Raw genomic sequence first — 26,302 nt, forward strand, 5'->3', positions numbered from 1 at the left:
GGAGCTGCTGGGATCGCACCATGGCCTGGCTCCCTCTCCTGCTCGCGGTGCTCGCCCACGGCACAGGTGCCATGGCCAGAGTCGCTGTGCCCGGCCGGGCCCTTTGGGCACAGGGCCCCCGCGCTGCTGCCCGGGCAGGGCTGTGCTCGTGGGGCCCTGGCTGACCCTTGTCTTCTCCCCTCTCCCCTCTCCCTCTGCAGGTTCCCTGGTCCAGGCAGCGCTGACTCAGCCGCCCTCCGTGTCAGCCAGCCCAGGAGAAACTGTCCGGATCACCTGCTCTGGCGGTAGCAGCAGCAGCAGCAATGAGTATGTTGGTTTGCATGACCGAAAACCTGGCACTGCTCCTGTCACTCTGAATCTATGAGAGCATCAAGAGACCCTCGGGCATCCCTTCGCGATTCTCTGGATCCAAGTCTGGCTCCACGGGCACGTTAACCATCACTGGGGTCCAAGCCGAGGACGAGGCCGTCTATTTCTGTGGTGGCTACGACAGCAGCATTGATGCTGGTGTAATCACACAGAGAGATGTGGGAGTGAGCTACAGAGCAATCCAAATTGGAAAATGTTCTGCCCTTCTCCTTCAAGGCGAGCAAGGCTTTGGAGCTGGTGCAGGTTCCTGTCCCTTCTGCATGGCCATGGCTGTGAATGTTGTTCCTTTCACATCCTGAAAACTGAGGTGACTTTGTGGGCTGGGCACCATTGTCCTGGTCCCTACAAAGTTCTCACAGTGTGGCCTTGTGTGCCATGCCAGTGCCTCTTGCTACTGCTGACCGTGTCCTGCTGCTGCTGCCAGAGCTGCCTCTGTGCTGGGATGCGCTGGGCTGGGCTCCGCTCCCCAGATTTGCGTGTGACTGCAGCCAGGTCCAGTCTTCTCTGCCTTTGACATTCCCTGTCCCGGTGCCCGGGCAGGGCTGTGCTCGGGGGCCCTGGCTGACCCTTGTCTTCTCCCCTCTCTCCTCTCCCTCTGCAGGTTCCCTGGTCCAGGCAGCGCTGACTCAGCCGCCCTCGTTGTCCGCAAACCCGGGACAAACCATCCAGATCACGTGCTCCGGGGAGGACAGCAACTACTATGGCTGGTACCAGCAGAAGGCACCTGGCACTGGCCCTGTCACTGTGATCTATGGCAGCAAGGGACCCTCGGGCATCCCTTTGCGATTCTCTGGATCCTTGCCCAGTAGCACAGGCACGTTAACCATCGCTGGCGTCCAAGCTGAGGACGAGGCCATCTATTACTGTGGTGCCCCACATGGCAGTGCTGATGAGCATGCAGGTGCTCTGCAGGGTGGCCGTGCTTGGGTGCTCTGGGTTCACTGTTGCTGTCTGTGGTGCACGGGTGGCAGCAATGCTGATGGTGCTGCTGAGGATGCCAGTGGCAGAGCTCCTGGCACTGCAGAGCTGTGGTGTAGCTTGTTGCTGCTGCCTGCAAACTATCTTGTGTTATGGTCCTGTGGCCTAGAGAAGCTGGGACAAACATTGTTGCTGTCTCTGGGCATCCCACTCTGGTCCTTGGCTCCATGCCAGTTCAGGGGTGATGCCCACCCTCCTCTAATGACTAACGGTGCCTCAGGGCCCTGTGTCTATGGGAGAGGCCCTCCCCTGTGAGCACCACGTGCATTGGCCAGGGTGCTGTGCAGAAGCCATGGAGGTTGTGGCAGGGGCTGGGGATGTCTCTGAACTTGGTGGAAGCTGTGGTAGGGGTGTGGGACAGCATGGGCAGAGTCCTGTGCCAGGCTCTGCTCTCAGTTCCTCTGTTGCTATCCCCGTGGGCCTTCTCATCCCCACATGGTGTCAGTGTGGCCCTGCACCACAGTGCCGAGGTTCACAGGGCAGCCAGGAGGCAAAGGGGCTGGGACAAGCAAGTGCCATTATGTCTCACCCATGTGCAGGGCAGTCCCAGCAGACCCTTTTGGAAACTGCGGTGGCCAGCGCTGTCAGCAGGTAGCACAGGGGCTGCGCCTGGCCACAAGATGCGGGAGGATGCTCTGTGCACTTGACTGGTACGAACTCCGTGATTGCTGTGAAGCTGCTGGAGACCCCCAGCTCACTTTGCATTTGGAGGAGCTGGGGGCTTGTGTTTCCTTCCTGTTGGGTAACCTTGAAGCTGCTGGTGTCTGTGTTGGTCTAGTCCCCTTCAAGATCCCAGTTCCCTGCTCTGCAGTTCTCACGTGGCACTTAACAGAGGCCCAGCTGTTGCACCCGCCGTTGAAGCAGAACGGCCTTCCCAGCTCCTCTGTCACGGTGCGGAGCAGCACGTGGGTAGCAGGCTGCCCAGGGGCCAGCAAGCGCCGAGCAGAGCTAGGTGCTCCAGAGCTGGTGGAATGTGTCGATGTGTCCCCACCAGCCAAGGTGGGGCTGTCCCTTGCCCTGGGCATGGGTTCCTGGTACAGTGAAGCCATAGTTCCCCTGGGGGGACCAGGCGCTGGGCGGTTCCTGGCTGAGCTCAGGGCTCAGCACCCATGTTGGGGCAGGTACCCAGGGAGCCAGCCGCTCAGAGTGATCTTGGTGCCATTGGTGGGCCAGAGATGTGCTGCGGCAGGCAGGGGGAGCATGGGGAACGGAGCTGCCACTGAATACTGAGGGACACATATCCATGGAGGGCTGTGCCTGAGCAGGTGGGAGCTTAAGACAGAGCTGGGTCCATATCACAGCCCCATCGTGGTGGGGACACGGAGCTGCTGGGATCACACCATGGCCTGGCTCCCTCTCCTGCTCGCGGTGCTCGCCCACAGCACAGGTGCCATGGCCAGAGTCGCTGTGCCCGGCCGGGCCCTTTGGGCACAGGGGCCATTCGCTGCTGCCCTGTGCTCGTGGGGCCCTGGCTGACCCTTGTCTTCTCCCCTCTCCCCTCTCCCTCTGCAGGTTCCCTGGTCCAGGCAGCGCTGACTCAGCCGCCCTCCGTGTCAGCCAACCTGGGACAAACCGTCCAGATCACCTGCTCCGGGGGTGGCAGCAGCTATGCTTATGCTTCTGTCCCTGGCACCAGCAGAAGGTCCCTGGCACTGGCCCTGTCACTGTGATCTACTGGGATGACAAGAGACCCTCGGGCATCCCTTCTCGATTCTCTGGATCCAAGTCTGGCTCCACGGCCACGTTAACCATCACTGGGGTCCAAGCCGAGGATGAGGCCGTCTATTACTGTGGTAGCTCTGACGGTAGCAGTGGTGGTCAGCGTGACGGAGACACTGACCCTGTCATTCACCCTCCCCTTGCTGCTGCCCGTTTTCCTTTCAGGATCTTCATGCTCTGGCCTTGGGCTCTGTGCGAAGGGTTCTAGGTCCCTCCGTGGTATCATGACCTTTGAGCACAGGGTCTCTGTTCCTGTCCGACTACCTGGAGAAGGCTGTGCTCCTGGGGCACAGGCTGACTCTGGTTCTCCCCACTCCCTCTGTGGGTTCCCTGGTCCAGGCAGCGCTGACTCAGCCACCCTCCGTGTCAGCCAACCCGGGACAAACCGTCCAGATCACCTGCTCTGGGAGCAGCAATAACTATGGCTGGTACCAGCAGAAGGTCCCTGGCACTGGCCCTGTCACTGTGATCTACGATAACAACAACAGACCCTCGGGCATCCCTTCTCGGTTCTCTGGATCCTTGTCTGGCTCCACAGGCACATTAACCATCACTGGGGTCCAAGCCGAGGACGAGGCCGTCTATTACTGTGGTGGCTATGACAGCAGCAGCGGTGGCTATGGTGTCTGGTGACAAGGAGTAATAGGAAGTGAGACACAGATTCCAAAGTCAGAGGAAGGTTTTCTGCCCTTCACCCTCCTGGCTGAGCAGAGCTGTGGCCGTGGGGCTGAAGCAGGTTCCTGTCCCTTCTGCATGGCCATGGCTGTGAATGTTGTTCCTTTCACATCCCAGAGAACTGGAGGTGACTCTGTGGCTGGGGACCATTGTCCTGGTCCCTACAAAGTTCTCACAGTGTGGCCTTGTGTGCCATGCCAGTGCCTCTTGCTACTGCTGACCGTGTCCTGCTGCTGCTGCCAGAGCTGCCCCTGTGCTGGGATGCGCTGGGCTGGGCTCCGCTCCCCAGATTTGCGTGTGACTGCAGCCAGGTCCAGTCTTCTCTGCCTTTGACATTCCCTGTCCCGGTGCCCGGGCAGGGCTGTGCTCGTGGGGCCCTGGCTGACCCTTGTCTTCTCCCCTCTCTCCTCTCCCTCTGCAGGTTCCCTGGTCCAGGCAGCACTGACTCAGCCACCCTCCGTGTCAGCCAACCTGGGACAAACCGTCCAGATCACCTGCTCCAGGGGTAGTGGTAGCTATGGCTGGTACCAGCAGAAGGTCCCTGGCACTGGCCCTGTCACTGTGATCTATGCTAATGACAAGAGACCCTCAGGCATCCCTTCTCGATTTTCCGGATCCTACTCTGGCGGTACGGGCACGTTAACCATCACTGGGGTCCAAGCCGAGGACGAGGCCGTCTATTACTGTGGTGGCTGGGACAGCAGCTATGCTGATATCATGGTGATGATGTGCCACAGGCAAGTGAGACCTTGAGTTTCAAAGAGGCTGGTTTTATCTTCTCCTTCCTCTCAGCCTGGCAGGGACTTCCCTCCAGATTTGGGGTTTCCCCTTCTCATTCCCAATCCCCTTCTCTTTGTGCCCTTTGTGTCAGGGCTGTGACTATGTCCCCAGTGGTGGGGCCCTGGTGCCAGAGGTGCCCTTTCTGGGCTCATCCCGGCTACCCAATATCAACATGGTGGGCAGCAGAGCCTCGGCCACCGTTAGGAGCTGGAACCTGTAGAGCTGCCCAAGAAAAGCTTTGCTACATTTCTGGTCCTCCAGGCTGAGTCTTGCCCAGGGCTGTGTGGCATTGCAGCTGCCCTGGGTGCATGGGATTTGCCACCCTTGGGAGCCTTGGGCTCTGCAGCTGGGCAGGGAGAGCTTCTGCCTCAGCTCCTTGCTCTCACATGGCTCTGGTTTAGCTGCTCCCAGTGTCCATGTCCCTGGGACAAACCACCAGGACCTGCTCCAGCGGTAGCAACAATCCTTATGGGTGGTACCAGCAAAAGGTGCCTGGCACTGGCCCTGTCACTGTAATCTACTGGAACAGCAACAGACCCTCGGGCATCCCTTCGCGATTCTCCGGATCCAAGTCTGGCTCCACGGGCACGTTAACCATCACTGGGGTCCAAGCCGAGGACGAGGCCGTCTATTTCTGTGGTGGCTACGACAGCAGCATTGATGCTGGTGTAATCACACAGAGAGATGTGGGAGTGAGCTACAGAGCAATCCAAATTGGAAATGTTCTGCCCTTCTCCTTCAAGGCCGAGCAAGGCTTTGGAGCTGGTGCAGGTTCCTGTCCCTTCTGCATGGCCATGGCTGTGAATGTTGTTCCTTTCACATCCCTGAAAACTGGAGGTGACTTTGTGGCTGGGCACCATTGTCCTGGTCCCTACAAAGTTCTCACAGTGTGGCCTTGTGTGCCATGCCAGTGCCTCTTGCTACTGCTGACCGTGTCCTGCTGCTGCTGCCAGAGCTGCCTCTGTGCTGGGATGCGCTGGGCTGGGCTCCGCTCCCCAGATTTGCGTGTGACTGCAGCCAGGTCCAGTCTTCTCTGCCTTTGACATTCCCTGTCCCGGTGCCCGGGCAGGGCTGTGCTCGTGGGGCCCTGGCTGACCCTTGTCTTCTCCCCTCTCTCCTCTCCCTCTGCAGGTTCCCTGGTCCAGGCAGCGCTGACTCAGCCGCCCTCGTTGTCCGCAAACCCGGGACAAACCATCCAGATCACGTGCTCCGGGGAGGACAGCAACTACTATGGCTGGTACCAGCAGAAGGCACCTGGCACTGGCCCTGTCACTGTGATCTATGGCAGCAAGGGACCCTCGGGCATCCCTTTGCGATTCTCTGGATCCTTGCCCAGTAGCACAGGCACGTTAACCATCGCTGGCGTCCAAGCTGAGGACGAGGCCATCTATTACTGTGGTGCCCCACATGGCAGTGCTGATGAGCATGCAGGTGCTCTGCAGGGTGGCCGTGCTTGGGTGCTCTGGGTTCACTGTTGCTGTCTGTGGTGCACGGGTGGCAGCAATGCTGATGGTGCTGCTGAGGATGCCAGTGGCAGAGCTCCTGGCACTGCAGAGCTGTGGTGTAGCTTGTTGCTGCTGCCTGCAAACTATCTTGTGTTATGGTCCTGTGGCCTAGAGAAGCTGGGACAAACATTGTTGCTGTCTCTGGGCATCCCACTCTGGTCCTTGGCTCCATGCCAGTTCAGGGGTGATGCCCACCCTCCTCTAATGACTAACGGTGCCTCAGGGCCCTGTGTCTATGGGAGAGGCCCTCCCCTGTGAGCACCACGTGCATTGGCCAGGGTGCTGTGCAGAAGCCATGGAGGTTGTGGCAGGGGCTGGGGATGTCTCTGAACTTGGTGGAAGCTGTGGTAGGGGTGTGGGACAGCATGGGCAGAGTCCTGTGCCAGGCTCTGCTCTCAGTTCCTCTGTTGCTATCCCCGTGGGCCTTCTCATCCCCACATGGTGTCAGTGTGGCCCTGCACCACAGTGCCGAGGTTCACAGGGCAGCCAGGAGGCAAAGGGGCTGGGACAAGCAAGTGCCATTATGTCTCACCCATGTGCAGGGCAGTCCCAGCAGACCCTTTTGGAAACTGCGGTGGCCAGCGCTGTCAGCAGGTAGCACAGGGGCTGCGCCTGGCCACAAGATGCGGGAGGATGCTCTGTGCACTTGACTGGTACGAACTCTGTGATTGCTGTGAAGCTGCTGGAGACCCCCAGCTCACCTTGCATTTGGAGGAGCTGGGGGCTTGTGTTTCCTTCCTGTTGGGTAACCTTGAAGCTGCTGGTGTCTGTGTTGGTCTAGTCCCCTTCAAGATCCCAGTTCCCTGCTCTGCAGTTCTCACGTGGCACTTAACAGAGGCCCAGCTGTTGCACCCGCCGTTGAAGCAGAACGTGCCTTCCCAGCTCCTCTGTCACGGTGCGGAGCAGCACGTGGGTAGCAGGCTGCCCAGGGGCCAGCAAGCGCCGAGCAGAGCTAGGTGCTCCAGAGCTGGTGGAATGTGTCGATGTGTCCCCACCAGCCAAGGTGGGGCTGTCCCTTGCCCTGGGCATGGGTTCCTGGTACAGTGAAGCCATAGTTCCCCTGGGGGGGACCAGGCGCTGGGCGGTTCCTGGCTGAGCTCAGGGCTCAGCACCCATGTTGGGGCAGGTACCCAGGGAGCCAGCCGCTCAGAGTGATCTTGGTGCCATTGGTGGGCCAGAGATGTGCCTGCGGCAGGCAGGGGGAGCATGGGGAACGGAGCTGCCACTGAATACTGAGGGACACATATCCATGGAGGGGCTGTGCCTGAGCAGGTGGGAGCTTAAGACAGAGCTGGGTCCATATCACAGCCCCATCGTGGTGGGGACACGGAGCTGCTGGGATCACACCATGGCCTGGCTCCCTCTCCTGCTCGTGGTGCTCACCCACAGCACAGGTGCCATGGCCAGAGTCGCTGTGCCCGGCCGGGCCCTTGGGCACAGGGGCCATTCGCTGGTGCCCTGTGCTCGTGGGGCCCTGGCTGACCCTTGTCTTCTCCCCTCTCCCCTCTCCCTCTGCAGGTTCCCTGGTCCAGGCAGCGCTGACTCAGCCGCCCTCCGTGTCAGCCAACCTGGGACAAACCGTCCAGATCACCTGCTCCGGGGGTGGCAGCAGCTATGCTTATGCTTCTGTCCCTGGCACCAGCAGAAGGTCCCTGGCACTGGCCCTGTCACTGTGATCTACTGGGATGACAAGAGACCCTCGGGCATCCCTTCTCGATTCTCTGGATCCAAGTCTGGCTCCACGGCCACGTTAACCATCACTGGGGTCCAAGCCGAGGACGAGGCCGTCTATTACTGTGGTAGCTCTGACGGTAGCAGTGGTGGTCAGCGTGACGGAGACACTGACCCTGTCATTCACCCTCCCCTTGCTGCTGCCCGTTTTCCTTTCAGGATCTTCATGCTCTGGCCTTGGGCTCTGTGCGAAGGGTTCTAGGTCCCTCCGTGGTATCATGACCTTTGAGCACAGGGTCTCTGTTCCTGTCCGACTACCTGGAGAAGGCTGTGCTCCTGGGGCACAGGCTGACTCTGGTTCTCCCCACTCCCTCTGCAGGTTCCCTGGTCCAGGCAGCGCTGACTCAGCCACCCTCCGTGTCAGCCAACCCGGGACAAACCGTCCAGATCACCTGCTCCGGGGGGGGACAGCAACTACTATGGCTGGTACCAGCAGAAGGTCCCTGGCACTGGCCCTGTCACTGTGATCTACAATAACAACAACAGACCCTCGGGCATCCCTTCACGATTCTCTGGATCCTTGTCTGGCTCCACGGCCACGCTAACCATCACTGGGGTCCAAGCCGAGGACGAGGCCGTCTATTACTGTGGTGGCTACGACAGCAGCAGCGGTGGCTATGGTGTCTGGTGACAAGGAGTAATAGGAAGTGAGACACAGATTCCAAAGTCAGAGGAAGGTTTTCTGCCCTTCACCCTCCTGGCTGAGCAGAGCTGTGGCCGTGGGGCTGAAGCAGGTTCCTGTCCCTTCTGCATGGCCATGGCTGTGAATGTTGTTCCTTTCACATCCCAGAGAACTGGAGGTGACTTTGTGGCTGGGGACCATTGTCCTGGTCCCTACAAAGTTCTCACAGTGTGGCCTTGTGTGCCATGCCAGTGCCTCTTGCTACTGCTGACCGTGTCCTGCTGCTGCTGCCAGAGCTGCCCCTGTGCTGGGATGTGCTGGGCTGGGCTCCGCTCCCCAGATTTGCATGTGACTGCAGCCAGGTCCAGTCTTCTCTGCCTTTGACATTCCCTGTCCCGGTGCCCGGGCAGGGCTGTGCTCGTGGGGCCCTGGCTGACCCTTGTCTTCTCCCCTCTCTCCTCTCCCTCTGCAGGTTCCCTGGTCCAGGCAGCGCTGACTCAGCCGCCCTCCGTGTCAGCCAACCTGGGACAAACCGTCCAGATCACCTGCTCTGGGAGCAGCAATAGCTATGGCTGGTTCCAGCAGAAGGTCCCTGGCACTGGCCCTGTCACTGTGATCTATGCTAATGACAAGAGACCCTCGGAAAACCTTCTCGAAAAAGGATCTCGATTTTCCGGATCCTACTCTGGCGGTACGGGCACGTTAACCATCACTGGGGTCCAAGCCGAGGACGAGGCCGTCTATTACTGTGGTGGCTGGGACAGCAGCTATGCTGATATCATGGTGACGATGTGCCACAGGCAAGTGAGACCTTGAGTTTCAAAGAGGCTGGTTTTATCTTCTCCTTCCTCTCAGCCTGGCAGGGACTTCCCTCCAGATTTGGGGTTTCCCCTTCTCATTCCCAATCCCCTTCTCTTTGTGCCCTTTGTGTCAAGGCTGTGACTATGTCCCCAGTGGTGGGGCCCTGGTGCCAGAGGTGCCCTTTCTGGGCTCATCCCGGCTACCCAATATCAACATGGTGGGCAGCAGAGCCTCGGCCACCGTTAGGAGCTGGAACCTGTAGAGCTGCCCAAGAAAAGCTTTGCTACATTTCTGGTCCTCCAGGCTGAGTCTTGCCCAGGGCTGTGTGGCATTGCAGCTGCCCTGGGTGCATGGGATTTGCCACCCTTGGGAGCCTTGGGCTCTGCAGCTGGGCAGGGAGAGCTTCTGCCTCAGCTCCTTGCTCTCACATGGCTCTGGTTTAGCTGCTCCCAGTGTCCATGTCCCTGGGACAAACCACCAGGACCTGCTCCAGCGGTAGCAACAATCCTTATGGGTGGTACCAGCAAAAGGTGCCTGGCACTGGCCCTGTCACTGTAATCTACTGGAACAGCAACAGACCCTCGGGCATCCCTTCACGATTCTCCGGATCCAAGTCTGGCTCCACGGGCACGTTAACCATCACTGGGGTCCAAGCTGAGGACGAGGCCGTCTATTACTGTGCTAACTGGGACAGCAGCATCAGTGCTGACATGGTGAAATGGAGCAATGTGGAAGTGATACAAAATCCTCCTGGCACAGCCGGAGCCAGCTGGGCCTCTCTGCTGTCCCCATTTCATGTTGGGCAGGTCCCCGCCATGGCCCTGCCTTGTGCTGCAGATGGCTGTGCCTGGTGTCCCAGCTCAGCTGTCCCAGAGAGCCCCACATCTTTGACTGTCCCCTATCATTTGGGGAGGGTATGTGTGGCACTTGGGAATGTTCCACTCCCCATGGCCACAGTACCCATTGATGGGGTCCAAGCCAAGGCAGATGCTGCCTCTTATTGTGCTGGGTGGGAGACCAGTGCAGACCAGGGTCATGGTGACTCCCTGAGATACAAACCCGCTGTTACCCCAGCGCCCCTCAGGTGCCACCTGCTGCTGCTGCAGCTGCAGGTTGGACGCACTGTTGGAGCAGCACATGTGCCTGTGAGGCAGCTCCTGCCATGGGGCACATGCTGTGCTCCAGCAGGTGCCCTCCGTGCCGCCCGCAGGGAGACAGCCCACTGCAGCCCTGCCCCATCTGCGCCTGCTGGGCTCTCTGTGCCCCAGGCCCCCCGGGGCAGGCGGCGTTGGGGACAGGGAGGGGTCATGCCAAGCGGTCATTTCCCTTGGATGCAGCTACACTTGGGCTGGGCGCCGTGCCACTGAGGGTGGGGACGACCCTGTGCCCTGGGTTGGAGAAGGGCTGGCCAGGGGCTGTCCCGACAGCTGTGAGCAGAGCCCCTGCGCTGTCCCGGCTCTGGCTGTGTCTGCCCAGTGCCAGCCCGTTGGGCTTGTGACCAGCTCATGAGGAGGCACTGCTGGAGCCCTGGGGCTGGTGCCGGATGGCTCCCATTGTGCTGGGGAGCAGGTGCCAAGGAAGAGAAGAGCAAAGGTTTGGAATGGTGGGCCTGGGCTGGCAGAGGAAGAGGCAGGGCAGAGAAGCAGCAGAACGAGAGGGTGTCTTAGGTGCCTGGGACACCCGTAGGAGGGAAAGATGCTGAGAGTGGGGTGGGGAGTGCTGGCGGCTGGCATAGTCCCAGCCCCATGCCTGAGAGCTGTGAGTGCCTCCTGCCCCCAGCAGCCCAGCTCTCCCGCACCCCTCGGCCCTGCAGCTGCTCTATCAGGGCAGGAATGGGGGTGTCCGTGCTGGTGATGTTTTGGGCTCTGCGCTGGGACGTGTCTCCGCTCTGTGCCGGGGACAATCCCCGCTGCTTGAGGGGTGGTGGGGCTGGTCGTGGAGCGGGCAGGGCGGTGGGGGGAGGCGCGGGCAGGACCCAGGCGAGAGCGCGGGGTCAGATTTGCATGGAGGGGCCGTGCCCTGGGTGGGCGGGGGCTTAAAAGGGAGCTGGGGTCCATGTCACAGCCCCATCGTGGTGGGGACACGGAGCTGCTGGGATCGCACCATGGCCTGGCTCCCTCTCCTGCTCGCGGTGCTCGCCCACGGCACAGGTGCCATGGCCAGAGTCGCTGTGCCCGGCCGGGCCCTTTGGGCACAGGGCCCCCGCGCTGCTGCCCGGGCAGGGCTGTGCTCGTGGGGCCCTGGCTGACCCTTGTCTTCTCCCCTCTGCCCTCTCCCTCTGCAGGTTCCCTGGTCCAGGCAGCGCTGACTCAGCCGCCCTCCGTGTCAGCCAGCCCAGGAGAAACTGTCCGGATCACCTGCTCTGGCGGTAGCAGCAGCAGCAGCAATGAGTATGTTGGTTTGCATGACCGAAAACCTGGCACTGCTCCTGTCACTCTGATCTATGAGAGCATCAAGAGACCCTCGGGCATCCCTTTGCGATTCTCTGGATCCAAGTCTGGCTCCACGGGCACGTTAACCATCACTGGGGTCCAAGCCGAGGACGAGGCCGTCTATTTCTGTGGTGGCTACGACAGCAGCATTGATGCTGGTGTAATCACACAGAGAGATGTGGAGTGAGCTACAGAGCAATCCAAATTGGAAATGTTCTGCCCTTCTCCTTCAAGGCCGAGCAAGGCTTTGGAGCTGGTGCAGGTTCCTGTCCCTTCTGCATGGCCATGGCTGTGAATGTTGTTCCTTTCACATCCCTGAAAACTGGAGGTGACTTTGTGGCTGGGCACCATTGTCCTGGTCCCTACAAAGTTCTCACAGTGTGGCCTTGTGTGCCATGCCAGTGCCTCTTGCTACTGCTGACCGTGTCCTGCTGCTGCTGCCAGAGCTGCCTCTGTGCTGGGATGCGCTGGGCTGGGCTCCGCTCCCCAGATTTGCGTGTGACTGCAGCCAGGTCCAGTCTTCTCTGCCTTTGACATTCCCTGTCCCGGTGCCCGGGCAGGGCTGTGCTCGTGGGGCCCTGGCTGACCCTTGTCTTCTCCCCTCTCTCCTCTCCCTCTGCAGGTTCCCTGGTCCAGGCAGCGCTGACTCAGCCGCCCTCGTTGTCCGCAAACCCGGGACAAACCATCCAGATCACGTGCTCCGGGGAGGACAGCAACTACTATGGCTGGTACCAGCAGAAGGCACCTGGCACTGGCCCTGTCACTGTGATCTATGGCAGCAAGGGACCCTCGGGCATCCCTTTGCGATTCTCTGGATCCTTGCCCAGTAGCACAGGCACGTTAACCATCGCTGGCGTCCAAGCTGAGGACGAGGCCATCTATTACTGTGGTGCCCCACATGGCAGTGCTGATGAGCATGCAGGTGCTCTGCAGGGTGGCCGTGCTTGGGTGCTCTGGGTTCACTGTTGCTGTCTGTGGTGCACGGGTGGCAGCAATGCTGATGGTGCTGCTGAGGATGCCAGTGGCAGAGCTCCTGGCACTGCAGAGCTGTGGTGTAGCTTGTTGCTGCTGCCTGCAAACTATCTTGTGTTATGGTCCTGTGGCCTAGAGAAGCTGGGACAAACATTGTTGCTCTCTCTGGGCATCCCACTCTGGTCCTTGGCTCCATGCCAGTTCAGGGGTGATGCCCACCCTCCTCTAATGACTAACGGTGCCTCAGGGCCCTGTGTCTATGGGAGAGGCCCTCCCCTGTGAGCACCACGTGCATTGGCCAGGGTGCTGTGCAGAAGCCATGGAGGTTGTGGCAGGGGCTGGGGATGTCTCTGAACTTGGTGGAAGCTGTGGTAGGGGTGTGGGACAGCATGGGCAGAGTCCTGTGCCAGGCTCTGCTCTCAGTTCCTCTGTTGCTATCCCCGTGGGCCTTCTCATCCCCACATGGTGTCAGTGTGGCCCTGCACCACAGTGCCGAGGTTCACAGGGCAGCCAGGAGGCAAAGGGGCTGGGACAAGCAAGTGCCATTATGTCTCACCCATGTGCAGGGCAGTCCCAGCAGACCCTTTTGGAAACTGCGGTGGCCAGCGCTGTCAGCAGGTAGCACAGGGGCTGCGCCTGGCCACAAGATGCGGGAGGATGCTCTGTGCACTTGACTGGTACGAACTCCGTGATTGCTGTGAAGCTGCTGGAGACCCCCAGCTCACTTTGCATTTGGAGGAGCTGGGGGCTTGTGTTTCCTTCCTGTTGGGTAACCTTGAAGCTGCTGGTGTCTGTGTTGGTCTAGTCCCCTTCAAGATCCCAGTTCCCTGCTCTGCAGTTCTCACGTGGCACTTAACAGAGGCCCAGCTGTTGCACCCGCCGTTGAAGCAGAACGTGCCTTCCCAGCTCCTCTGTCACGGTGCGGAGCAGCACGTGGGTAGCAGGCTGCCCAGGGGCCAGCAAGCGCCGAGCAGAGCTAGGTGCTCCAGAGCTGGTGGAATGTGTCGATGTGTCCCCACCAGCCAAGGTGGGGCTGTCCCTTGCCCTGGGCATGGGTTCCTGGTACAGTGAAGCCATAGTTCCCCTGGGGGGGACCAGGCGCTGGGCGGTTCCTGGCTGAGCTCAGGGCTCAGCACCCATGTTGGGGCAGGTACCCAGGGAGCCAGCCGCTCAGAGTGATCTTGGTGCCATTGGTGGGCCAGAGATGTGCCTGCGGCAGGCAGGGGGAGCATGGGGAACGGAGCTGCCACTGAATACTGAGGGACACATATCCATGGAGGGGCTGTGCCTGAGCAGGTGGGAGCTTAAGACAGAGCTGGGTCCATATCACAGCCCCATCGTGGTGGGGACACGGAGCTGCTGGGATCACACCATGGCCTGGCTCCCTCTCCTGCTCGCGGTGCTCGCCCACAGCACAGGTGCCATGGCCAGAGTCGCTGTGCCCGGCCGGGCCCTTTGGGCACAGGGGCCATTCGCTGCTGCCCTGTGCTCGTGGGGCCCTGGCTGACCCTTGTCTTCTCCCCTCTCCCCTCTCCCTCTGCAGGTTCCCTGGTCCAGGCAGCGCTGACTCAGCCGCCCTCCGTGTCAGCCAACCTGGGACAAACCGTCCAGATCACCTGCTCCGGGGGTGGCAGCAGCTATGCTTATGCTTCTGTCCCTGGCACCAGCAGAAGGTCCCTGGCACTGGCCCTGTCACTGTGATCTACTGGGATGACAAGAGACCCTCGGGCATCCCTTCTCGATTCTCTGGATCCAAGTCTGGCTCCACGGCCACGTTAACCATCACTGGGGTCCAAGCCGAGGACGAGGCCGTCTATTACTGTGGTAGCTCTGACGGTAGCAGTGGTGGTCAGCGTGACGGAGACACTGACCCTGTCATTCACCCTCCCCTTGCTGCTGCCCGTTTTCCTTTCAGAATCTTCATGCTCTGGCCTTGGGCTCTGTGCGAAGGGTTCTAGGTCCCTCCGTGGTATCATGACCTTTGAGCACAGGGTCTCTGTTCCTGTCCGACTACCTGGAGAAGGCTGTGCTCCTGGGGCACAGGCTGACTCTGGTTCTCCCCACTCCCTCTGTGGGTTCCCTGGTCCAGGCAGCGCTGACTCAGCCACCCTCCGTGTCAGCCAACCCGGGACAAACCGTCCAGATCACCTGCTCCGGGGGGGACAGCAACTACTATGGCTGGTACCAGCAGAAGGTCCCTGGCACTGGCCCTGTCACTGTGATCTACAATAACAACAACAGACCCTCGGGCATCCCTTCGCGATTTTCCGGATCCTTGTCTGGCTCCACGGCCACGTTAACCATCACTGGGGTCCAAGCCGAGGACGAGGCCGTCTATTACTGTGGTGGCTACGACAGCAGCAGCGGTGGCTATGGTGTCTGGTGGCAAGGAGTAATAGGAAGTGAGACACAGATTCCAAAGTCAGAGGAAGGTTTTCTGCCCTTCACCCTCCTGGCTGAGCAGAGCTGTGGCCGTGGGACTGAGGCAGGTTCCTGTCCCTTCTGCATGGCCATGGCTGTGAATGTTGTTCCTTTCACATCCCTGAAAACTGGAGGTGACTTTGTGGCTGGGCACCATTGTCCTGGTCCCTACAAAATTCTCACAGTGTGGCCTTGTGTGCCATGCCAGTGCCTCTTGCTACTGCTGACCGTGTCCTGCTGCTGCTGCCAGAGCTGCCCCTGTGCTGGGATGCGCTGGGCTGGGCTCCGCTCCCCAGATTTGCGTGTGACTGCAGCCAGGTCCAGTCTTCTCTGCCTTTGATATTCCCTGTCCCGGTGCCCGGGCAGGGCTGTGCTCGTGGGGCCCTGGCTGACCCTTGTCTTCTCCCCTCTCTCCTCTCCCTCTGCAGGTTCCCTGGTCCAGGCAGCGCTGACTCAGCCGCCCTCCGTGTCAGCCAACCTGGGACAAACCGTCCAGATCACCTGCTCCGGGGGTAGTGGTAGCTATGCCTGGTACCAGCAGAAGGTCCCTGGCACTGCCCCTGTCACCGTGATCTATGCTAATGACAAGAGACCCTCGGGCATCCCTTCACGATTCTCCGGATCCAAGTCTGGCTCCACGGGCACATTAACCATCACTGGGGTCCAAGCCGAGGACGAGGCCGTCTATTACTGTGGTAGCTGGGACAGCAGCTATGCTGCTGCCACCTGCCACGGGAAACAGCATTGGGGAAGTGATACTAAATACTCCCGCCAACACAGGGGCCACTCAGAAGTCTCTGCTGTCCTGTTTCATGTTGGGCAGGTCCCCGCCATGGCCCTGCCCTGTGCTGCACGTGGCTGTGCCTGGTGTCCCAGCTCAGCTGTCCTAGAGAGCCCCACATCTTTGACTGTCCCCTGTCATTTGGGGAGGGCATGTGTGGCAGTGTTGTGGTTTAACCCCAGCTGATAATTAAGTACCGCACAGCTGCTTGCTCACTCTGCCCTCCCCAGGGAGATGGGGAGGAGAATTGGGAAGGAATCTAAAAGCCTAGGGTTGAGATAAGAACAATTTAATAACTGAAATAATAAAAAATATAATAACATAATACTACTACTACTACTAACAGTAATAATAGTAACAACAGTAATTATAATGAAAAGGAGGGAGAAGGAGAGGGTAACAAAATCTAAACGGAAAGGAAAATAAGCACAGGTGAGGCACGTTACAGCTGCTCACCACCCACTGACAGATGCCCAGCCATTTCCCCAGCAGCAATGGTCAGGCCCTGGCCAACTCCCCCCAGTTTATATACTGAGCATGACGTCCCATGGTATGGGATACTCCTTTGGCTAGTTCCGGTCAGCTGTCCTGGCTGTGTCCCCTCCCAGCTTCATGTGCCCTTCCAGCCTTCTCACATGGCATGGCCTGAGAAACCAAAAATTCCTTGACTTAGTATAAAACATTACTTGACAACACCTAAACCCATCTGTTATCAACACTATTCTCACACCAAATACAAAACACAGCACTGCACCAGCTACTAAGAAGAAAATATAACTCTATCCCAGCCAAAACCAGGACAAGCACTTGGGCACATTTCACTCTCCATGGCCACGTTACCCAGTGCTGGAGTCCAAGCTGCGGAGGAGAAGGCTGTGTCTTACAGAGCCAGCTGGGGCACCAGTGCTGAGGAAGGTCGCTGCACGCCCAGCACTGGGGTAGGGCAGCACAAACCCACTGTTGCCCCAGGGTCCCTCGGGTGCCGCCTGCTGCCCTTGCTGGGGAGACCCCCAGCATTGCTGAGGCTGGAGGTGTCTCTGGAGATCATCTCATCCCACCGCCTGCTTGAAGCTGGGTTGGCTACTGCAGGTTGTCCACAGCCTGTCCAGGTGAGTTTTGAATATCTCCAAGGATGGAGACTTCACAGCGCTGTGGGCAAGCCGTTCCAGGGTCTGACTGTCCTTGCAAAAGAAAAAAGGGTTTGCTACATTTAAGCAGATTTTGCTGTGTTTCAACCTGTGCCTGTTGCTCCTTGTGCTGTAAGCAGACACCTCTGAGAGGAGCCTAGCTCCATCTCCTTACCTGCCCCCCGGAGATATTTATAATGTTGATAAGATGCCCCTGAGACTCCTCACCTCTGGCTCAGCCACCCCAGCTCATGCTGTCTCTCTCCACACAATGATGCTCTGAGCCCCTCATCATCCTCAGAGCCCTTCATGGGTCTTGTGCCCATCCCTCCCCATACCTGGCTGGGGAGCCCAGAGCTGACACAGCGCTGGGCTGTGTGTCTCAGGGTGCTGAGGCAAGGGGAAGGATCCTCTCCCTGGCTTCTGGCAACGCTCCTGCTAACGCAGCCCACAGGTGCTTTTCTGGCTCCTGTGCAACTTTGTGTCCTCACAGCCCATGGGCCCTTTGTGCCATGGGGCGGCTGGCCACTTGGCCCCAGAAGCCCCAGGCAGGGTTGGTGCAAGGGGCAGCGCTACATGGCTGTTGCAAGAGAAGGTGGAAGAGCAGCGATGACGGGGCCCAGGTACACTGGGGAAGGGAGGAACGAACAAGATCGGTGTGGGGCCTGGGACTCCTGTAGGAGGGAAAGATGCTGAGAGTGGGGTGGGGAATGCTGGTGGCTGGCATCGTCCCAGCCCCATCCCTGGAAGCTGTGAGTGCCACCTGCCCCCAGCAGCCCAGCTGTCCCGCACCCCTCGGCCCTGTGGCCACTTGGCCAGGGCGGGAATGGGGGTGTCCGTGCTGGTGACGTTTGGGCTCTGGGCTGGGACGTGTCTCCGCTCTGTGCCGGGGACAATCCCCGCTGCTTGAGGGGTGGTGGGGCTGGGTGTGGAGCGGGCAGGGCGGTGGGGGGAGGCGCGGGCAGGACCCAGGCGAGAGCGCGGGGTCAGATTTGCATGGAGGGGCCGTGCCCTGGGCGGGCGGGGGCTTAAAAGGGAGCTGGGGTCCATGTCACAGCCCCATCGTGGTGGGGACACGGAGCTGCTGGGATCGCACCATGGCCTGGCTCCCTCTCCTGCTCGCGGTGCTCGCCCACGGCACAGGTGCCATGGCCAGAGTCGCTGTGCCCGGCCGGGGCCTTTGGGCACAGGGGCCCCGCGCTGCTGCCCAGGCAGGGCTGTGCTCGTGGGGCCCTGGCTGACCCTTGTCTTCTCCCCTCTCTCCTCTCCCTCTGCAGGTTCCCTGGTCCAGGCAGCGCTGACTCAGCCGCCCTCCGTGTCAGCCAACCCAGGAGAAACTGTCCAGATCACCTGCTCTGGGAGTAGCAGTAGCTATGGCTGGTTCCAGCAGAAGGTCCCTGGCACTGGCCCTGTCACTGTGATCTACTACAATGACAAGAGACCCTCGGGCATCCCTTCTCGGTTCTCTGGATCCACATCTGGCGGTACGGGCACGTTAACCATCACTGGGGTCCAAGCCGAGGACGAGGCCGTCTATTACTGTAGTGCTGGCACGGTGAAACAGAGCAATGGGGAAGTGATACAAAAACCTCCTGGCACAGCCGGAGCCAGCCGGGCATCTCTGCTGTCCCCGTTTTATGTTGGGGCAGGTCCCCGCCATGGCCCTGCCCTGTGCTGCAGATGGCTGTGCCTGGTGTCCCAGCTGAGCTGTCCCAGAGCCCCAGGTCTGTGCCCGGCCCCTGCCACGTGGGGAGGAGATGACCCCCAGCAGCCCTGTCCCTGCCCCATGCTGCAGGGCCGAGTTGCCCCTGGGCTCCCCGGTTGGCACGCGGGGCGCTGCCAGCTGCCTCCCTGCCCTGCCCTGCGCCCAGCGCAGCCGTGCCAGGATTCCCCGGGCATCGCCCCAGGGGCTTCAGCGCTGCTGGAGCGGTGGGCTCAGCACCGACAAGTGGGAACATGCCAAGGGCCGGGCAGCTGGTCCAAAGCTTCGCCTGCCAACGCTGGCAAGGGCCGTTTCCCACGGGCGCAGCAGCTCCAGGGCCACGCGTGAGGCTGCCGGGGCAGAGCAAGGCTGCCTGGGGGCTGTTCTGCCGCGCCGCAGGAGGAGCCCACAGGCTCTGCACCGCTGGCTCTTTGTACCTCTGGCCCCTGGGAAGCCCCTGGCCCTGGGCAATGTCCCATGGCAGCCCTGTGACAGCAGAGGGCTGCCCCGCACCCTGGCCCCGTCCCCATCCTGCTGCGGGACCCCGGGACCGGGACTAGCGCTGGGGACAAAGGTGTTGGCCCCTCTGTGTCTGTCGGTGTCGCTTGTCTTGAGCAGTGACTTTTCCTATGTCGCCCTGAGGGAGCCGGGGCAGGGGACGAGGGCTGGGCATGAAGGTGTGTGCCAGGGCCAGGCTTTGGGCAGGGACGACTGTGCGGTGGGGTGGGGGGCCACGTGCCATGGGCTGGGGCCAGGGAGGCACCGCTGGGCTGCACCAACCACCCTGCAGCCCTCAGGGACCAGGACTCCTGTGCGCTCCCTGATGCGCCCCGCTCCCCCTGCCCACGCCAGGTCAAGGTCCCAGGTGCTCATCGGTCACCAAGAACGTTCAGCTGAGGATCTCAGAGGGATGTAAATGGGGCTTTGCTCCTGTCTTTTCCCAGCCCACTCCCCATGGGAGAGCTTAGGTGGGCCCAGCTGGACCCCAGAAATGCACAGCAGTGCCAAGAGCCTGGACAAGGGCTTCTCCTTCCATCCCCAGCACAGGCAGCAGCTCATCTGCTCCCCACGGCAGGGGATGTTGGTGCTGGGGACACTGCCTGATGCCCCCGCCCCCAGCAGCCCAGCTCTCCCGCACCCCTCGGCCCTGTGGCCACTTGGCCAGGGCGGGAATGGGGGTGTCCGTGCTGGTGATGTTTTGGGCTCTGGGCTGGGACGTGTCTCCGCTCTGTGCCGGGGACAATCCCCGCTGCTTGTGGGGTGGTGGGGCTGGGCGTGGAGCGGGCAGGGCGGTGGGGGGAGGCGCGGGCAGGACCCAGGCGAGAGCGCGGGGTCAGATTTGCATGGAGGGGCCGTGCCCTGGGCGGGCGGGGGCTTAAAAGGGAGCTGGGGTCCATGTCACAGCCCCATCGTGGTGGGGACACGGAGCTGCTGGGATCGCACCATGGCCTGGCTCCCTCTCCTGCTCGCGGTGCTCGCCCACGGCACAGGTGCCATGGCCAGAGTCGCTGTGCCCGGCCAGGGCCTTTGGGCACAGGGGCCATTCGCTGGTGCCCTGTGCTCGTGGGGCCCTGGCTGACCCTTGTCTTCTCCCCTCTCCCCTCTCCCTCTGCAGGTTCCCTGGTCCAGGCAGCGCTGACTCAGCCACCCTCCGTGTCAGCCAACCCGTGACAAACCGTCCAGATCACCTGCTCTGGGAGTAGCAGTGGCTATGGCTACGGAAGACTGGTTCCAGCAGAAGGTCCCTGTCACTGTGATCCATGCTAACTTATACAGACCCTCGGGCATCCCTTCATGATTCTCTGGATCCTTGTCCGGCTCCACGGGCACGTTAACCATCACTGGGGTCCAGGCCAAGGACGAGGCTGTCTATTACTGTGGTAGCTGGGACAGCAGCAGCAGTGCTGGTCATTGTCTTGGTGGTGCTGAGTTTAATTTTTTCTTACTGTTCTTTGGTGCACCTTCCCCTGAGTGGCAAAGAGGTGTGGAGTGTAGGTAGTTTGGACCCTTGGGATTTGTGGCTGTCAAGGCTGTTACTTTGTGGGGTTTTGACTGCAACTCTGCCCTGATGCCCCTCCCCTCTGTGCCTATGCTGTGCTGGTGATTCCCCTTTCCCTGTGTCACACACGGTCTCCCTACAGAATCTCACCTACTGGGGACTCCCTGCCCTGTAACCCCTGGCTGCTGGCCTGGCCATGGTCCCACCTGGAGCATGGGCAGGGGTGTATCCAGGCTTCCGCCAATGCTGGGTGCCCACAGCGGGCCATTCCCCTGGGCTGCCCTGTCTCAGTGACAGGGATGAGAGGTGTGCCTCAAGGGGCAACAGGCAGGGACAGGGTCTAGACTGTGGCTACAGCCACCCCTCGGGGGGAGCCTGGGCTCGGGGCTGCACCCAGGCTGTCCCATCCATGGGCTTGTGGGCAGGGAAGCCCCGTCAGGACTGTGCTCCTGGGGCCCTGGGTAACCCTCATCTTTTTCCCTTTCTCCTCTCCCCTCTCTGGCCTTTGGGCAGCACTGACTCAGCTGCCCTCGATGTATGTGTCTCCAAGAGTAAACAACCGGTTCTCCTGACCCAGGATTGACAATAACTATGGCTGGTTCCAGCAGAAAGTCCCTGGCACTGGCCCTGTCACTGTGATCTACTGGAATGACAAGAGACCCTCGGGCATCCCTTCACGATTCTCCGGATCCAAGTCTGGCTCCACGGGCACGTTAACCATCACTGGGGTCCAAGCTGAGGACGAGGCCGTCTATTACAGTGCTAACTGGGACAGCAGCATCAGTGCTGACATGGTGAAATGGAGCAATGTGGAAGTGATACAAAATCCTCCTGGCACAGCTGGAGCCAGCTGGGCCTCTCTGCTGTCCCCATTTCATGTTGGGCAGGTCCCCGCCATGGCCCTGCCTTGTGCTGCAGATGGCTGTGCCTGGTGTCCCAGCTCAGCTGTCCCAGAGAGCCCCACATCTTTGACTGTCCCCTATCATTTGGGGAGGGTATGTGTGGCACTTGGGAATGTTCCACTCCCCATGGCCACAGTACCCATTGATGGGGTCCAAGCCAAGGCAGATGCTGCCTCTTATTGTGCTGGGTGGGAGACCAGTGCAGACCAGGGTCATGGTGACTCCCTGAGATACAAACCCGCTGTTACCCCAGCGCCCCTCAGGTGCCACCTGCTGCTGCTGCAGCTGCAGGTTGGACGCACTGTTGGAGCAGCACATGTGCCTGTGAGGCAGCTCCTGCCATGGGGCACATGCTGTGCTCCAGCAGGTGCCCTCCGTGCCGCCCGCAGGGAGACAGCCCACTGCAGCCCTGCCCCATCTGCGCCTGCTGGGCTCTCTGTGCCCCAGGCCCCCCGGGGCAGGCGGCGTTGGGGACAGGGAGGGGTCATGCCAAGCGGTCATTTCCCTTGGATGCAGCTACACTTGGGCTGGGCGCCGTGCCACTGAGGGTGGGGACGACCCTGTGCCCTGGGTTGGAGAAGGGCTGGCCAGGGGCTGTCCCGACAGCTGTGAGCAGAGCCCCTGCGCTGTCCCGGCTCTGGCTGTGTCTGCCCAGTGCCAGCCCGTTGGGCTTGTGACCAGCTCATGAGGAGGCACTGCTGGAGCCCTGGGGCTGGTGCCGGATGGCTCCCATTGTGCTGGGGAGCAGGTGCCAAGGAAGAGAAGAGCAAAGGTTTGGAATGGTGGGCCTGGGCTGGCAGAGGAAGAGGCAGGGCAGAGAAGCAGCAGAACGAGAGGGTGTCTTAGGTGCCTGGGACACCCGTAGGAGGGAAAGATGCTGAGAGTGGGGTGGGGAGTGCTGGCGGCTGGCATAGTCCCAGCCCCATGCCTGAGAGCTGTGAGTGCCTCCTGCCCCCAGCAGCCCAGCTCTCCCGCACCCCTCAGCCCTGCAGCTACTCTACCAGGGCAGGAATGGGGGTGTCCGTGCTGGTGATGTTTTGGGCTCTGCGCTGGGACGTGTCTCCGCTCTGTGCCGGGGACAATCCCCGCTGCTTGAGGGGTGGTGGGGCTGGTCGTGGAGCGGGCAGGGCGGTGGGGGGAGGCGCGGGCAGGACACAGGCGAGAGCGCGGGGTCAGATTTGCATGGAGGGGCCGTGCCCTGGGCGGGCGGGGGCTTAAAAGGGAGCTGGGGTCCATGTCACAGCCCCATCGTGGTGGGGACACGGAGCTGCTGGGATCGCACCATGGCCTGGCTCCCTCTCCTGCTCACGGTGCTCGCCCACGGCACAGGTGCCATGGCCAGAGTCGCTGTGCCCGGCCGGGCCCTTTGGGCACAGGGCCCCCGCGCTGCTGCCCCGGCAGGGCTGTGCTCGTGGGGCCATGACTGACCCTTGTCTTCTCCCCTCTCCCCTCTCCCTCTGCAGGTTCCCTGGTCCAGGCAGCGCTGACTCAGCCGCCCTCCGTGTCAGCCAACCCAGGAGAAACTGTCCGGATCACCTGCTCTGGCGGTAGCAGCAGCAGCAGCAATGAGTATGTTGGTTTGCATGACCGAAAACCTGGCACTGCTCCTGTCACTCTGATCTATGAGAGCATCAAGAGACCCTCGGGCATCCCTTCGCGATTCTCTGGATCCAAGTCTGGCTCCACGGGCACGTTAACCATCACTGGGGTCCAAGCCGAGGACGAGGCCGTCTATTTCTGTGGTGGCTACGACAGCAGCATTGATGCTGGTGTAATCACACAGAGAGATGTGGGAGTGAGCTACAGAGCAATCCAAATTGGAAATGTTCTGCCCTTCTCCTTCAAGGCCGAGCAAGGCTTTGGAGCTGGTGCAGGTTCCTGTCCCTTCTGCATGGCCATGGCTGTGAATGTTGTTCCTTTCACATCCCTGAAAACTGGAGGTGACTTTGTGGCTGGGCACCATTGTCCTGGTCCCTACAAAGTTCTCACAGTGTGGCCTTGTGTGCCATGCCAGTGCCTCTTGCTACTGCTGACCGTGTCCTGCTGCTGCTGCCAGAGCTGCCCCTGTGCTGGGATGTGCTGGGCTGGGCTCCGCTCCCCAGATTTGCGTGTGACTGCAGCCAGGTCCAGTCTTCTCTGCCTTTGACATTCCCTGTCCCGGTGCCCGGGCAGGGCTGTGCTCGTGGGGCCCTGGCTGACCCTTGTCTTCTCCCCTCTCTCCTCTCCCTCTGCAGGTTCCCTGGTCCAGGCAGCGCTGACTCAGCCGCCCTCCGTGTCAGCCAACCTGGGACAAACCGTCCAGATCACCTGCTCCGGGGGTAGTGGTAGCTATGCCTGGTACCAGCAGAAGGTCCCTGGCACTGCCCCTGTCACCGTGATCTATGCTAATGACAAGAGACCCTCGGGCATCCCTTCACGATTCTCTGGATCCAAGTCTGGCTCCACGGGCACATTAACCATCACTGGGGTCCAAGCCGAGGACGAGGCCGTCTATTACTGTGGTAGCTGGGACAGCAGCTATGCTGCTGCCACCTGCCACGGGAAACAGCATTGGGGAAGTGATACTAAATACTCCCGCCAACACAGGGGCCACTCAGAAGTCTCTGCTGTCCTGTTTCATGTTGGGCAGGTCCCCGCCATGGCCCTGCCCTGTGCTGCACGTGGCTGTGCCTGGTGTCCCAGCTCAGCTGTCCTAGAGAGCCCCACATCTTTGACTGTCCCCTGTCATTTGGGGAGGGCATGTGTGGCAGTGTTGTGGTTTAACCCCAGCTGATAATTAAGTACCGCACAGCTGCTTGCTCACTCTGCCCTCCCCAGGGAGATGGGGAGGAGAATTGGGAAGGAATCTAAAAGCCTAGGGTTGAGATAAGAACAATTTAATAACTGAAATAATAAAAATATAATAACATAATACTACTACTACTACTAACAGTAATAATAGTAACAACAGTAATTATAATGAAAAGGAGGGAGAAGGAGAGGGTAACAAAATCTAAACGGAAAGGAAAATAAGCACAGGTGAGGCACGTTACAGCTGCTCACCACCCACTGACAGATGCCCAGCCATTTCCCCAGCAGCAATGGTCAGGCCCTGGCCAACTCCCCCCAGTTTATATACTGAGCATGACGTCCCATGGTATGGGATACTCCTTTGGCTAGTTCCGGTCAGCTGTCCTGGCTGTGTCCCCTCCCAGCTTCATGTGCCCTTCCAGCCTTCTCACATGGCATGGCCTGAGAAACCAAAAATTCCTTGACTTAGTATAAACATTACTTGACAACACCTAAACCCATCTGTTATCAACACTATTCTCACACCAAATACAAAACACAGCACTGCACCAGCTACTAAGAAGAAAATATAACTCTATCCCAGCCAAAACCAGGACAAGCACTTGGGCACATTTCACTCTCCATGGCCACGTTACCCAGTGCTGGAGTCCAAGCTGCGGAGGAGAAGGCTGTGTCTTACAGAGCCAGCTGGGGCACCAGTGCTGAGGAAGGTCGCTGCACGCCCAGCACTGGGGTAGGGCAGCACAAACCCACTGTTGCCCCAGGGTCCCTCGGGTGCCGCCTGCTGCCCTTGCTGGGGAGACCCCCAGCATTGCTGAGGCTGGAGGTGTCTCTGGAGATCATCTCATCCCACCGCCTGCTTGAAGCTGGGTTGGCTACTGCAGGTTGTCCACAGCCTGTCCAGGTGAGTTTTGAATATCTCCAAGGATGGAGACTTCACAGCGCTGTGGGCAAGCCGTTCCAGGGTCTGACTGTCCTTGCAAAAGAAAAAAGGGTTTGCTACATTTAAGCAGATTTTGCTGTGTTTCAACCTGTGCCTGTTGCTCCTTGTGCTGTAAGCAGACACCTCTGAGAGGAGCCTAGCTCCATCTCCTTACCTGCCCCCCGGAGATATTTATAATGTTGATAAGATGCCCCTGAGACTCCTCACCTCTGGCTCAGCCACCCCAGCTCATGCTGTCTCTCTCCACACAATGATGCTCTGAGCCCCTCATCATCCTCAGAGCCCTTCATGGGTCTTGTGCCCATCCCTCCCCATACCTGGCTGGGGAGCCCAGAGCTGACACAGCGCTGGGCTGTGTGTCTCAGGGTGCTGAGGCAAGGGGAAGGATCCTCTCCCTGGCTTCTGGCAACGCTCCTGCTAACGCAGCCCACAGGTGCTTTTCTGGCTCCTGTGCAACTTTGTGTCCTCACAGCCCATGGGCCCTTTGTGCCATGGGGCGGCTGGCCACTTGGCCCCAGAAGCCCCAGGCAGGGTTGGTGCAAGGGGCAGCGCTACATGGCTGTTGCAAGAGAAGGTGGAAGAGCAGCGATGACGGGGCCCAGGTACACTGGGGAAGGGAGGAACGAACAAGATCGGTGTGGGGCCTGGGACTCCTGTAGGAGGGAAAGATGCTGAGAGTGGGGTGGGGAATGCTGGTGGCTGGCATCGTCCCAGCCCCGTCCCTGGAAGCTGTGAGTGCCACCTGCCCCCAGCAGCCCAGCTGTCCCGCACCCCTCGGCCCTGTGGCCACTTGGCCAGGGCGGGAATGGGGGTGTCCGTGCTGGTGACGTTTGGGCTCTGCGCTGGGACGTGTCTCCGCTCTGTGCCGGGGACAATCCCCGCTGCTTGTGGGGTGGTGGGGCTGGGCGTGGAGCGGGCAGGGCGGTGGGGGGAGGCGCGGGCAGGACCCAGGCGAGAGCGCGGGGTCAGATTTGCATGGAGGGGCCGTGCCCTGGGCGGGCGGGGGCTTAAAAGGGAGCTGGGGTCCATGTCACAGCCCCATCGTGGTGGGGA

The 26,302-nt window shown here is 60.4% G+C and overlaps 1 protein-coding gene and 5 gene segments (V, D, J or C); all 6 read left to right on the plus strand.

The window, feature by feature from the left end:
• Positions 1 to 8,403, plus strand: LOC119142282. The segment is given in 2 exon segments: positions 1 to 66; positions 8,077 to 8,403. Coding segments are annotated over 2 exon segments (358 nt in total).
• LOC119142289 lies at positions 2,689 to 3,786 on the plus strand. The segment is given in 2 exon segments: positions 2,689 to 2,748; positions 3,406 to 3,786. Coding segments are annotated over 2 exon segments (354 nt in total).
• A 111-nt stretch (positions 8,404 to 8,514) lies between the features above and the next one.
• LOC119154464 lies at positions 8,515 to 9,195 on the plus strand. The segment is given in 2 exon segments: positions 8,515 to 8,557; positions 8,852 to 9,195. Coding segments are annotated over 2 exon segments (387 nt in total).
• Positions 9,196 to 11,251: 2,056 nt separating this feature from the next.
• LOC119154470 lies at positions 11,252 to 11,799 on the plus strand. The segment is given in 2 exon segments: positions 11,252 to 11,330; positions 11,465 to 11,799. Coding segments are annotated over 2 exon segments (381 nt in total).
• A 6,178-nt stretch (positions 11,800 to 17,977) lies between these two features.
• On the plus strand, positions 17,978 to 19,512 carry LOC119154475. The segment is given in 3 exon segments: positions 17,978 to 18,056; positions 18,191 to 18,468; positions 19,468 to 19,512. Coding segments are annotated over 3 exon segments (369 nt in total).
• Positions 19,513 to 22,776: 3,264 nt separating this feature from the next.
• On the plus strand, positions 22,777 to 24,366 carry LOC119154480. Its single transcript, XM_037402044.1, has 4 exons — positions 22,777 to 22,845; positions 22,980 to 23,456; positions 23,751 to 24,145; positions 24,334 to 24,366. Exons 1-4 carry the CDS (start codon positions 22,800 to 22,802, stop codon positions 24,364 to 24,366), a joined length of 951 nt encoding a protein of 316 aa, XP_037257941.1. The 5' UTR covers positions 22,777 to 22,799.
• The last annotated feature ends 1,936 nt before the right edge of the window (positions 24,367 to 26,302 follow it).

Source organism: Falco rusticolus, chromosome 1 (genome assembly GCF_015220075.1).
Source record: "Falco rusticolus isolate bFalRus1 chromosome 1, bFalRus1.pri, whole genome shotgun sequence".
Taxonomy (NCBI): Eukaryota; Metazoa; Chordata; class Aves; order Falconiformes; family Falconidae; genus Falco; species Falco rusticolus.